Source organism: Mauremys reevesii, linkage group 16 (assembly GCF_016161935.1).
Source record: "Mauremys reevesii isolate NIE-2019 linkage group 16, ASM1616193v1, whole genome shotgun sequence".
NCBI lineage: Eukaryota > Metazoa > Chordata > Testudines > Geoemydidae > Mauremys > Mauremys reevesii.
The window spans coordinates 25,075,428-25,089,535 of NC_052638.1; the positions used below are offsets into that span (position 1 = coordinate 25,075,428).

Genomic DNA, 14,108 nt, shown 5'->3' on the forward strand with positions numbered 1-14,108 from the left:
CAGCTGTAAGTCAGTAACATCCATGTTTCCCCCTTTCCACATTGAATACACATGGAGTATGTTTTACACTTTGATTCTGGAAGTGGATCTATTTCACAAAATTGCAGTTACTATTATCCATTACTCTTCAATCCTGACAGCAGTAGTAATACTAGTACCCTGTGCTAGATTCTTTCCATGTCTGTTGTGGGATCATATCTGGGATTTGTTGGCCTTGTTAACTCTGAGTTTGGAAACTATTACCACCTTTCTTGCAAGAATCATGCTTAAACATGGTTAACTACAGTGTTTCAGACCACTCATTTGGAACAATACACTGTAGTATTTTTTATATGGGTACATCTCACGCTCCCCAGGTTAAAAGGTCTGTAAAGGCAAAGGGGCTAGCTACTGGGATCAATAAAGTTGCTCTTGAGTGACCTCTTTTGGCCAGTAAATGTAGCTCTGAAGAAAGTCGTATCCTGCCTATTCATCCTCATGGAGGAAGTGTTAGTGTTGCTGTGTGATGAAGCTACAAGAAATTGAAGATGGAATCCCAGAGGAACCTGACCCCACTCGCACACCATTTCAGAACAGGCACAGGAATATGAAAGGGATCTCAAACACCTGTCCTGTTATGTCCAAGTTCATTGTGATTTTGCTGTGGCAGTCCTACATCCTGCAAACATTTATGTGGTCACAGACGTTAGAAATGGAAAAGCCCTGTTAGGTAATGCAGTCTTACTCCCTCCGCAAGTACAGGGTTTCTTTCTGAGTATGTTTTCTATTGTATTGCCCCATCTAGATTTAATCTTGTCAAGGGCAAGTGTGTATTGGTGGTGGTTCTGCTTGCTTCTTAACTTGGAAATATCAAGATGTAAAATAGGAGCCAATGAATGGTACATTTAAAATTATTAGGTTTAGAATTATTAGGGTGCCCACCCATCCCTCATTTCAAGACACTGTCCCGTATGTCAATGATTTGTCCCGTATGATGCCCACCCATCCCTTATTTTAAGATGTACTGAAATGTATTAAAACTGATCACAAGTTACATTTTAACCATTACATTGAAAGTTGATGACGACTGCATTGTATGCCTGAGGGTGGCAGAAATATAAACCGAGAAAACAATATGTGATACTTCACACCGTCCCTCAGCACCCCAAGGGCTTAATGGGGGACGGGCCCTGAGCTACAGCAGCCCCCTGGGGTTGTTGGCTCTGGGCACCTGAGCGCAACCCCCAGCAGGCGAGAGCAGACTAAGTCCGAGCAGGCCGCAGGTAGTTCTGCTCCATCCCCATGCGGCGATGGCGGCGCCCGCCGAGCGCCCCGCCTCTCTCACGTGACAGCGGCCTGGCCCCGGCGCCAGGCGCCCTGGTCAGAAGATGGCGGCGCCGGAGGCCAGCGACAGCGAGGAGGAGGAGCTGGCGGGCTATGGCACCGCGCTGGAGCCCCTGCCGGAGGGTAAGGGAGCTCGGGGGGTCACAGCCGCCCCAATCCCGGCTTGCGCGGAGGTGTCCCCCTAAGTAGCCCGGCTAACGCCGCGGGCGGGCGGTGAGCGAGGGGCCTTGTCTCCCCGGAGCGCTCTGCCCACATGAGGCGGGGGGAGCCACCTGGAAGCCAGACCCAGCGGGGTAGCCCCCGTCTCGGCAGCCGCACATCCTGTCTGCTTCAGGGAGCGAGACGAGCCAGCGCCTCTCCATGCCCGCCGCCTGGTCTGCGGCTTCCTTCTCGTCCTGTCTCCCGCGAGTGCCTGTCCCTGCCCTGCGCCTGCGAGAGACCCGCCCGGCTCTCCCTGGTCAGGGCCCAGTAAACACGGCCACCTCCGCCTAGCCCGCGAGGGAGAGACGGGGCTGGGTGGGCGAATACTAACGCACCGAGGCTGTTGCGCTGCGGGGTGTTAATAGGGGAGGACAGCGTTGAAGAAACCTCTGGGCTTGGCCTGGTGGTTGGGGAGGCTCGATGTAGCAGCAATTAGTGCACACTGCACAGTCAACACAGTACCAGGGCAGGTCTACACTACAGCTGGGATGCCACCGGCGGTTGATTTAGCGGGTCTACAGAAGACCCGCCAAATGGACAGCAGATCACTCTCCAGTCGACCCCTGTACTTGAGGAGAAGTGTAAGATAAGTTGATAGTAGAGTTTCTCCTGTCAACCCACCGTGGTAACTCTACCTAAGGTACGTCGACTCACGTAGCTGGAGTTGGGTTGCATTGGTCGACTTACTACGGTAGTGTAGACATAGCTTTAGAGGGAAGTGGGTAGTACAGATGATAGGCCAAGAGCTGGCAAATGTACAAAACAAACAAACTGGAGGGAGTGCAGGGGATTCCCTTCTAATCTTTGAGGTCTTATCTACAGTACTCATGGGATTGGCAGGCAGCGATTGATCCAGTGGGGGTCAATTTATCGTGTCTAGTATAGATGTGATTAATTGACCGCTGAGCGCTCTCCCATCGACTCCGGTACTCCACCAGAACGAGACGTGCAAGTGGAGTCGACGGGAGAGCGTCAGCTGTCAACTTACCGCAGCGAAGACACCACAGTAAGTAGATCTAAGTACGTCGACTTCAGCTATGCTATACATGTAACTGAAGTTGCGTATCTTAGATCAACCCCGCACAGTAGTGTAGACAAGCCCTCAGTTACTGAAATCTCAGGTGTTACTTGTTGCAGTAGGTGGTCCTTAGTTTTCAGACACAAGTGTGATTAAGGCCTGGGTCTGCACGAGGATTTTGTACAAATTCGATTACGGTTGTGATTTTGTTTATCAAAATAGTTATACTAGAGCAACTCATAGTGTGGACAGAGTTATGGTGGTATAAAGATGCTTTTTGTGAGTATAGTTTATTTCCCTTCATGTACAAGAATAAGCTAGACCACTTGTACCGCTTTAATAATACCAGCGTTGTTAAAGCTGTACAAATTTTGTCTGTAAACAAGGCCTAAGTTGACAATATCTCTTTTAACAATGTCATTGCTAGGCCAAGTTCTCAAATGACTGTGCTTAAATGGAACATGAAAAATCCTGGCACCATTGAAGCACTAAGGCTTCAGTTCTCAGTACATTCAGACTGTTTCAGCAACCTGGAAGTTCCATGCATTTCTGTAAGGCCTTGTTGTTGGTGTTCAGATTTTTAAAAATAAAGCGAAGTTATATTTATTAAAATTGACTCTTTTTTTTTTCACGTCTGTACTCAGATAACCAAAAACACTGTGCATGGCTGATACAAGGCTTTTGCTATAACAGAATTATATTTCTCATAAATGTTGGAATAGAACTGATGGAAGTAAACAAAGGAAGCCCTCATTGTTATTTACTTAGATAAAAGTAGAAAGCAATTAATTGTTGTAAAAGTTAGTCTCTATAGTTATACAGTAAAATCCCCCTGTGGTTTGTAGTGCGTCTTACCCAAGGATTAAATACAATGTTGCTCATTTTAATACTGTTTCTTATTGCCTTACAAGGTTCAGGGTCAATACTTTTTCTTTTATATCCAGTTTCATAAAACTGCCCTGCAGCTGGATGTAAATATACATCCTACCATCAAAAGCACAGAGTGCATGTAACCAGTTGTGGGTGGGTGGGTGTGCATGCGTGTACATGCACAGGTGCACTGGCCACAATGTTTATCCTTCATGCCATGTATTATATATGCACAGTATTATATTTCAATGGTCAATATTTGCATAATGTAAGGATCCTGCCCTTTAAAGGCCAGGACAAGAGTTTTGAGGCCTTAGAGGCCTGATCCTGCAAGCACTTCATGGTGGGGCTTAGTGCTCACTGCTGTGAAATCAGTGGGCAGTAAGCACTGCATACAGCAATGTTTCAATTGTCTATCCCTGAGATTATAAATCTCTTGGAGAAATGACAGTATTTTACATGTTTTTGCCAAGCCAAGCACACTTTTGGTTTTCAGTAAATAAGAATGAGTTTACACACAACAATGAGTTTACACAAAAAGGAGATTATATATACACTTTAAAATTTCTTATTATGCAAATCCGCCTGTTCCCTTGAAGTCGTCTTACGTGATTTCGGCACAGTCAGCTGTATGAAATATTTCAAGGTCCATGATCCTGCAATAGATTGCATGCAGCAGATGTTTGCACCTGTATGGAGCCTCATTGACTTCTCTTAGGGGGATGGTGCTATTGCAAGTGAGGTTCTGACCACTTAAATATAGCCTTGACTTTTAAAGATCCTGTTGACTGTTTGCAATGATAGTGTTGTTAGTTAACCTCTGTCTTGATTAATTTCAAAATTGGATAGTTATATTCTTCCTTCCAAATTCCTAAAGCTTCAGTTGGATATGATGATGATATCACGGTTGGAAGGGACCTCAGGAGGTCATCTAGTCCAACCCCCTGCTTAAAGCAGGGCCAATCCCCAAATCCTCAAGGCTTGAACTCACAACCCTGGATTTAGCAGGTTAATACTCAGACTGCTGAGCTATCCCTTATGCAAGCCCTCTGTTATGATAATAACACTTAGCAATTTTCATAATGCTTTACAGTCAGTGCTTAGAGCACCCTCTAAAATAGGAAAATAAATATTATTCGTCGCATTTTACAGATCGGGACATTAAGGAGACAGACAGTTTGTGGTTTGCCCACAGCCATGGAAAAAGTCGGTGTAAGAACTGGGATTAGGATTTAGAAATTCTTCATCACTGTTTTTATTTTCTTATTCTCTCAGTTCCTGTTTGAAATAGCAGCATGTAGTACTGGCATGCACAGTTGAACTGCTGTCACTTTCCTCTTCAGAGTTGGTTGCTATTCCTGTGGGGAACAAATAGTTACTGAGAAGAGTGGGGATTTGATTCTCTGTTCAGGTTAACTCAGTTTCCTGTTTTTTTTGTATTTTGATAATTGTAGGTGAACGAATTAAGAAGCCAATTCCTCTTCAAGAGCAGACTGTTAAAGACGAAAAGGGACGATACAAACGTTTTCATGGAGCATTTAGTGGTGGTTTCTCTGCTGGCTATTTCAACACTGTTGGTTCAAAGGAAGGTCAGAGATTGTGTCTGAAACTAGTTCCTCTCATGGAGAAGAACTGCAGTAATACTTTATCAAAACATAGCACTACTACATTTATTTGTGGGAAAACAAATGTAAATTGGTATTATGTATTTTTTTCTGCTGATGTTCACTGTAAATAGTTATACAGTACTTTTCAATTAAAATGAACATCATTGAAGCTGTTACCCTTGGAATGCTCTGCTTATGGATGCATCACGTTGTGTTGGTGTGTCCTTAATGTGTTTCTGATTAATAGAATGGCAAAATGGAAACACATAACCTTTCCTTGCTGCATTCATACATTATATTAGAGTTTCTTTTTATACATTTCTTAAAGATTTGCTTTCTTTTAAGGATGGGCCCCTTCAACTTTTGTATCATCACGTCAGAAGAGAGCAGACAAAACAGTCCTTGGACCAGAAGACTTTATGGATGAAGAGGTAAATTTACAAAAAATATACAAAAAGTTGCGGCATGACAATACTTCAGATGTTTGGCCATTTTATCATTGTGTATATTGTTGCATGAATTTATGTAGATATAGATAATAAAATCACTTTTATTGTAGATAGTACTAATAAGAAATTTGTAAGAATGATCCATTATTTTAATTTTTCATCAAATAACTGATTTAATCTTGTCAGGGACAAGTGTGCATTTGGTGGTGGTGGGTTCTGTTTACTTCTGAGCTTGGGAATATCAGGATGTAAAATATGAGCTTCCTAGATTTGCTGGCATAGTTTTGAGGGCTGATGGGTGTAGTTGGGAGCTGTTTCAGCCTTTGAATGTTTGTAGGCAATTTAAAAACCCTATTTTGTTTAACTAAGAGTCTTCTAGGTAGGACCTGTTTAAAACAAACAAAAAGAAAAACAGAAAGCAAACAAAACTTTCTAGGTCTCCATTATAAAGAAGCATATGTAAATAAAGACTGTGATTTTTGAAGGTGCATAAGGGGAGGTAGGTGCCCAATTCCATTGAAATTTAATTAGAGCTGGACACCTAACTCACGTAGGTGCCTTTGAAAACCCAGCCAAAATAAAGGGCATAAATTCCAGGTTTTCCTTGGATGATCATCTTTAATATTAGTCTATATTTGAAGAAAAGTTATTTCTAATTAGAATTTTTCCATTTTGTGTGTGTGTTTCTCAGGATCTAAGTGAATATGGGATAGCGCCTAAAGAAATTACAACGACAGATGACTTTGCTTCCAAACCCAAAGACAGAATAAAAGAAAAAGCTAGGCAGATTGCAGGGGTAACTGCATCCATTCCAGGAGCCACTGCACTGCATGATTTAATAGCACCAGCAAAGTGAGTAGATATAGCGCATCACCCCCAAAACACCTATGATGAATTAGCAAATAAAGGAATATCTGACAACTGCAGTCAATGCAAATTACTGCAAAATATATAAAATTGCCTTTTCAAAGGGACCTCCACCTGCCTTCTTGTTTTGAACATGCAAATTTGCGCGCACTGAATTTGCAGTTCTGCACACAAACTACATATACAAATGATAATACGTGAAGAATTGTGCTTACAAAAAGCTACTAGGAAAATTTGGCCCATACTGTTATGAATTTATTTATAGCTTTCAGTAGCTTCACCATGAATACTTTTAAATTAGTCTGTCAGCATAAATGTTTTGTTCTTAATTTTCTCTTAGAATAACTATTGGTGTTGAATTATTGCGAAAAATGGGCTGGAAAGAAGGACAAGGAGTTGGACCTCGAGTAAAGAGAAAGCCACGCAAAGAAAAACCTGGTATGTTCAATTAAGTTTTGAGTAATGGAAAATGAAAAGTTTCTAGTCTTCTCTGTGCTATTGAGAAGATCTTGTAAAAACCTTTTATTTGCTCTGTGGTTAAATTTTTTTTTTAAGGTAACTAAGAGAAACTTACTGAAGAATTGTAACTTTATAGTATGGTGCTGTTATGTTTTTGCAGATCCTGAAGTAAAAGTATATGGCTGTGCCCTACCACCTGAAGGATCTGAGGGATCTGAGGTATTATGCAGGCAAAAGTTTCTGTTTTTTATATAAAAGCAGTATTTGTAAGTTATATTTAAAGTATAACTTTCAATATATGTAAAAAAGTATAACAAAAAAAAATCTATTATCTGACTCTAGAATACTAATATTTGTAGTGTTGGTCCCATGACATTAGCGAGACAAAGTGGGTGATGTAATATCTTTTGTTGGACCAAGTTCTGTTGGTGAAAATGACAAGCTTTCAAGCTACTCAGAGCTTTTTTTCTGAATATTAATGGTTGGGTTAAGGTAAACCTAGGACAGCTCCTTTTCTAGTCAGGCATGTGCAGTGATATCCGTATGTATTTAGAGAACTCTTAAACATTTTCAGAATTGGACTTCATCGTAACTAAATGTTGCTGTGGAACTTACATTTTTATACTGCTGTACAGAGTTCAATGTTTATTTATTGTAATGTACTTAACTTTGTAAAAGGATGAAGAGGATGAATATCAGCCAGAGAATGTGACGTTTGCACCCAAAGATGTAATGCCTGTAGACTTGACTCCTAAAGAGAATGTCCATGGACTTGGTTACAAGGGTCTAGACCCCACCAAAGCATTGTTTGGGGTTTCAGGAGGAGAACACCCCAGTCTTTTTACTGATGGTTCTGAAAAGACAAGTGATCTACTTGGTGATCTGAGACATAGTAAAGGAAGAAAATTGGGTATCTCAGGCCAGGTAAAGCATTACTGTATATACTGTGTTGAAGTGCCAGTTATAGGAAATAAATATATTTGTCTTAAAATCTCTCTAAAATGGAATTAAAACAAAGTTTTAACGCAAATTGAAAATACCATTTCTGTTATTAAAAATAATACTTTGTACTACTCTGCTCCCTTCTCTCTGAGAATCTGAAAGAGAACATGAATTAAATCTTAATAATACCTTGTGATGTGGGATAGTAGTAATATACCAAATTTGAGATGGAAAACTAAGGCACAAATAGGTAAAATGACCAAACACTAATAAACAGGGTCAGCCTGAATCTTGAATTTAATATATTTTTATTGGTTGAAAGAGGCAAGGATCATTGGTTCCTTTTACAATATGCATGACATTCCAATATTAATATTGTGATTGAAATAAATTGTGAGAGAGTGGAATAAAACAAACGTATACTTTTTTTTTTTTAATACATTGAAAGTACTCTTAAAATTGCAGTAGAATCTGCAAGGGCCAAATGCTATGCTTCCTAGTCCATAATCAGGCAACACTTCTGTTTAAGTCAATGGCAATTTTTGCTGTAAATATAGATATTTCTGTTATTACAGTGTTATTTCACATTCTCAGAGACCCAGGAACAGTAGGAAAAAAAATGACACTACCTTATCAATGTGAAGCAATGCTTTCATTAAATGTTCCCTTTCATAAAGTAGTCTCTTTCTTTTTTTTCTACTGTTCCTAGCTTTCTACATTTATTTCTCCATGAGGCCTGATAGAATGATCGCAAGAAACTTTAAGTGTGGTTTGAGAACAGGACTGGGAGGCAGGCAGGCTACCTTGCTTCTGTTCCCATAGACTTGCTAACATAGACTTGCTATGAAGCCATGGTTGAGTCCATGAAGCTTCTATATGGCTTAGTAAGTTAATGAGTGTAATGTAATAATATCATGATGAGTGTGGTGTAAGTAAAAATGAAAATGAACATTAAATTTCTCCAGTTGGAGTAAAATGAGCTTTTTGTGAACCAGAGATGTTTAATTTTTGGCCATTTCCTTCCAACTCTAGGTTCTGTCAGCCACATTCAATTTTCCTTTAGCACTATGCCCCTGTGATTCATGTTTTCACACAGAGAAACACTGTCAAGTTATGTGATTTTTGGGAAAAAATAAATATGGTCAAATATGGTTGTATTTATTCCCATTACGTTGTTCTTCTCCTCTTTAAAGGCCTCCTGCCAGCATAATTATTTTCTTCCTTTAGAGCTCAACTTGTGCTGTTCGTATTTAGATGGCAGGATACATTGTTCAGTGTTATATAGCTAATCCTGCCAATTATAAACCAAACATGCCTCTGACATAGCGGTCCCAGTCCCTCTCTGCTGGAGGAGCTGGAGGACACGCTTGCTGTTTTGATCATTGGTCTCCCATTTGGCAGGGTAAAGTACTTCCTACATGAAAGTTATCAAACTGGTCCCAAACATGTAATTTTAATTTCAGAGACAAAATATACATATTCTGACATGTTACTTTTTTCAAGACAGAACTGTTATATTTTGACACTGTAGAATTCTAACCATTTGTAATTTAAAATTTTTTTCTAGGCTTTTGGTGTAGGAGCTTTGGAAGAAGAAGACGACGATATATATGCTACTGAAACATTGTCAAAATATGATACAGTTCTGAAAGATGAGGAACCTGGAGATATGCTATATGGTTGGACTGCACCTAAGCAGTATAAAAACAAGAAAGGTAAGAATTATAGATAGATCTGAAGTTTCAGTATAATTATACTTAAAATGTATATAAGAATGTTAACCTCTATTTCCCAAATATGTTCATTTATAAAGGATTGATATTTTCTAGCCCTGAGATCTCAATATTTCACCTAGTCTCTTCCATTACCATTACTTGTAGTTCAAAAGCAGATTAAATGAAAACTTCTGCTTTCTTCAGTTTAGTCATGTATTTATCTGAAAACATTTTTTTTCTGCTGCAGAAAAAATAGTAAATAAAAAGCAACACCACTATAAAAATACAGATGATATTAAGAGAGCTTATTCCAAAGGTGTCTGTGGCCAAGGTATAAAATATTATATGGAAAAAATGTTAAATATCATGGTTGAAAAGCACTCAAAAGTTAGGAAATGCCAGGATGAAAGTTGCCAATGCAATAGATATGAAACTACGTTAGCTTTATACAGCTCAAAATTACTATGAAAGAAGGCAGTTGTAAGAGGAAAATAATTACCACTAATAGTGGTAATAGTTCAGCACTAACATTAGTGGTTATGGTTAAAAATCTCAGAAATACTGTGTGCACTAGGTTAGAACTAATACTAGGCTGTGATAACTTACACAGTAGTTTTAATGTCAGAAAAGATGCATGAATATTTAAGAATCCTTCAGTAATTTACTTGCAAATATAGGGCCTGATTTTGTAGCCCTTACTAATATGGGTAGTCTTTGGATTTAGTTTAATGTACATACATAAACTTCTGAATTTCTTTCAAAATGAAATTGATTCCATCAACATTGGCTTGAATTTGGTTCGATCAGCATACATAGTGTATAACCAGTCACAGCCGTGGAGGCTTCGATGGATTCTAAATGGGATAGGCATGCCTCAGGGATTGTTGTTAAGCAAAAATTATGCAGGATATGAAAGTCAGTGGTAACTTTTGCATATTCTGTTTATATTATACAATGCATAGTAATATTAGTTATTGCTGATTATTCACAAGTTGAGGAAAACTGTAAAGGTTTTTAATAAGGAATTTAAACATATCAGGATATACTAATTAAAGGATGTAGTATAAGAAAATAGAATTGTTTGAAATTATTTAGTTAAAAAATTAAAGTTGAATATCCCTGTCTATGAAGTTAGTTCTATAGTTGTTGGCTTTGAAAGTTATGACTAATTCTGTAATAATTTTATAGGAATAGAGAAAGAAGTTAGATATATTGGCAAAATTCTGGATGGCTTTTCCTTGGCTTCTAAATCATCAGCTCCAAAGACGGTAAATAAAACATAAATTTTTCTCTTAGCAAAAACAACTATTATAATTTTGCCATCTTTACGTGTTTAAATATAGACAATAAGTAATCACTCATATGTCAATAATAATCAAATAATTTATGAAGGAAAGATGTAAACAAGCCTAATATAGATCTATACTGTGATATGCAATTTGACTGCACGCTTGGTTATTTCTCTATTCTACTGCATTCATATTGTGTCTTGTAATAGGAATAAAACATGTTGGTAAGCAACAAAGGTATCCTAAATAGTCAAAACTATAGGTTTTCAAGTTGATAATACAAACCTGAAGTTTGTCCATCCACTAGACATACTAAATGCATTCAGAGCTGCTCACTACTGTTTGGCAGCAGTTTGGAAAATTGGTTTTAGCAAGAATAACGTATATATTCTGCTTGTCTGTTGTTCAAACATAACCTCATATTTTCTTAGTGACCAAGACCTCTCAAATTCACTCATAGTGACAAATTTGTTTTAACCCTATTTTTAGGACTTAATTTTAAGTATAAGATGTATTGGTATAAGTGTAGAATGGGATAAAATCCTGGCATATATAAAATTTTGTGACAGTATGCTTTTCCTAAAGAGGAAATAGAAAGAAAAATCCACTTAGTATACTTTACCATAAGGAGGCATTGGGACATCTGTTGTTCATTGAGGACTATTCTTTTAAGAGATATGAAAACAGAATTTCAGTGGAGGATACGAAGGTATTTTAGAAGTTTAGGGAAACTATTCAACTTTTAAAATGTAACGTTTGAAAGTGCATGTAATTCCCATTTTAAGGAAGGTAAATTCTTAAGCAATATCCAAAGCATTTTCTGAAAATTTTTTTTTTTTTAAAAAGCAGTTCTTGATTTGCTGTTTGATCTATGGTATAATGTTTATAAACTGACAATTTGGTAATTATTTTTTTCAAGTTTCAAATGTTCCTGTTTATTACAATGCCATTTATTTATTGACTCAGACTAATTGAGCCTGTCCAGTTTGTTTGTTATATAGCTTACTTTTCTATTGTTAATGTTCACAAATTAAGTTGACAGTACTTAAAGGAGTATACAGGTTGTGGATGTCCTTTTCTGCAAGTCTGAGCAGTATATACTAGTAGTCTATAGTAAGACTAACTTTTGTACGCTGCCCAGTGGTTTTAGTGAAGGACATCTCATCTATAAATAACAAATATGAAACTACATCTCTCACTGTGTTTTTCTGTTTGTTTTGGAAGACTTATCTACCGCCTGACCTGCCAAGGGATTACAGACCAGTCCATTACTTTCGACCAGTGATAACAGCTAGAAATGAAAACCCCCTTTTACTTCAGGCATTAGTTGAATCAACTGGGAAACGCGAGACTGATACTCCACAGCAAAACAGACACACACTGAATGCATCTCAGAGGAGGGAATTGCTAGGAGAGACTGCTCTAAAAGGTATGTGACATAGTGTGTGACCATACTTCTCCTTGTTTCATTATAACGTAGATTCACTTAACACTGACTATGGTTATCCCCATAATATTTTTAGCACAGGAAATACTTGTTTACAGACTTGAATGTTTACAATCTTGAATATATATATTTTCTAATTTCATAAAACTAAAACTAAAACACCCCTTATGTTAGCCAAAATATTGGACAATATGATCCCTAAATGTCAATTACTGGGAATACCTACAGGTGTTTTCAGTTCCTAACACTAATTAAAGGAGAAAAGTGTGTGTGTGTGTAAAGGTATTTCATTTTTTACTTCCATGAAGCCTAAATTTATTTTTCTTTAAATTTCTGCTTGTGGGGTTTTTTTTGTTTTTGTTTTTAAAACCTTAGAAATTCAGATCTTGTGTAGCCTGGAAGATTTTATAGCTCTCTAGTCACTAGTGTTATTGTGACATTATATGAGTCTAGAGAAAATAGCAAATAAGAGGGAAGGGGGATGTTAGACTTCTTAAAACTTTTTTTTTTTTTGGATTGACATCTGTTTAATGTCAACCAGTAAAGGATACTGGAGAAAGAACAGGTTAATTGCCTTTCCCTTCAGTTAAGTTGTGAGGCCACAATACTCATGCTGCAAAACTGGGTGAATTGATTTAAATCACAGATTTTAATCCGTAAGAAAGTAACCTTTAGTAAAATAATCTATTTTAATCTTGCTTTGTATTTGTACATTTGAGTTATTATGCTAAAGAAAGATTGGTTCTCATTGGTTGGTAACCATTAAAATATGTTGATTGGCAACTAAATGTAGCCTTTGTACTTATTTTGGTCCTTTTTTTCTAATCAAGATATTCTATTTTTATACACATTTATTTAAGCAAGTATATCATTTAATTTACATTTATTCAGATTTTTAATTTTTACATTTACATTGTTAGAATATGGTAAATGATGCATTTCTTTACTAGATTATTCATTTTTTACTTGATTTGTATCAAGCTCTGAATAGAAATTTAATTAAAAATGCACAAACAAGCATTTTAAATTTTATTAGACAAATAAAACTATCAAATGTATGCGATACATTAAAAAAAACCCAAGTCTTAGTTTATCAAAATGTGTTTTTCATTTAAAACTGACTTATTAAACAAAGGAAGTATTATATGTAGTTACTGAACTTTGTTTCTCATCATCATGTCCTTCAAGATTTTAGAACTAATAGGCCTCATTCTCTCACATAGTTTTATTAATAGATTAGAAGAAAAGCCATTGGGTTTTTTACTTTGAGTGAACTAGTCATTGAACTGAATTAGTTGAATAAACTGAGATGAAGAAAACATTATTTCTTTGCATGCAGAAGAGGCTACTCTTGCCAGAAGCTGATTTAGCACTTGAACAATCTCAGGTTCCAGATGCTTAGCCAGTGCACTTCCCGCCAGTGCAGTGGTTTGACTTGCTTTAAAACTTGGCAGCAAACATGTACTGCTTAATATTTATTTAATTTAAATTATTTTAATAGACTATAAAAAGTTTAGGCCTTAACATAGGTTGTCATCATTTCAAATTTAACTTGAAATAGGTTTATTTATAAAAAAAAAATAAACCTGCATTTTATTTAAATAAAAAAATCTGATTTTAATAAAAGCCATCTGATTGTTTTGATTTTTTTCTTTAAATAATAGATTTTTATCCACCCTGCTCTGAGACCCCCCCAGAAGAAGGGGCCCCCGCAAAACCTGGAAAGGTCAGACTTCACATTTCTCAATAAAAACCAAGGAGAACGCTTCCTTTTTGTCTTTAGCCTTTCAAGCCTTTTCCACACATCATAAATAAGCAACATATGGCACAAACATAACTTAAAAAAATATCCATTACAGGTCTCTCTTAAATAGCTGAGACAGAAATTAAGATTGTATAATAGCTACAATAATGCTATTTT

General features: G+C 37.2%; 1 protein-coding gene across 2 annotated transcripts in view; it reads left to right on the forward strand.

Annotated features, from left to right (window-relative positions):
- The first annotated feature begins 1,290 nt into the window (after nucleotides 1-1,290).
- Nucleotides 1,291-14,108, forward strand: part of GPATCH1 (G-patch domain containing 1) — a 28,687-nt gene continuing 15,869 nt past the window's right edge. For both annotated transcript variants that reach the window (XM_039503436.1, XM_039503437.1), the window contains exons 1-10: nucleotides 1,291-1,446; nucleotides 4,867-5,001; nucleotides 5,365-5,450; nucleotides 6,160-6,320; nucleotides 6,676-6,773; nucleotides 6,955-7,013; nucleotides 7,473-7,718; nucleotides 9,304-9,451; nucleotides 10,640-10,719; nucleotides 11,965-12,169. In XM_039503436.1, the coding sequence (XP_039359370.1) occupies nucleotides 1,368-1,446; nucleotides 4,867-5,001; nucleotides 5,365-5,450; nucleotides 6,160-6,320; nucleotides 6,676-6,773; nucleotides 6,955-7,013; nucleotides 7,473-7,718; nucleotides 9,304-9,451; nucleotides 10,640-10,719; nucleotides 11,965-12,169 (1,297 nt within the window). In that variant the 5' untranslated portion in view covers nucleotides 1,291-1,367. The remainder of the gene's footprint in view (nucleotides 1,447-4,866; nucleotides 5,002-5,364; nucleotides 5,451-6,159; nucleotides 6,321-6,675; nucleotides 6,774-6,954; nucleotides 7,014-7,472; nucleotides 7,719-9,303; nucleotides 9,452-10,639; nucleotides 10,720-11,964; nucleotides 12,170-14,108) is intronic.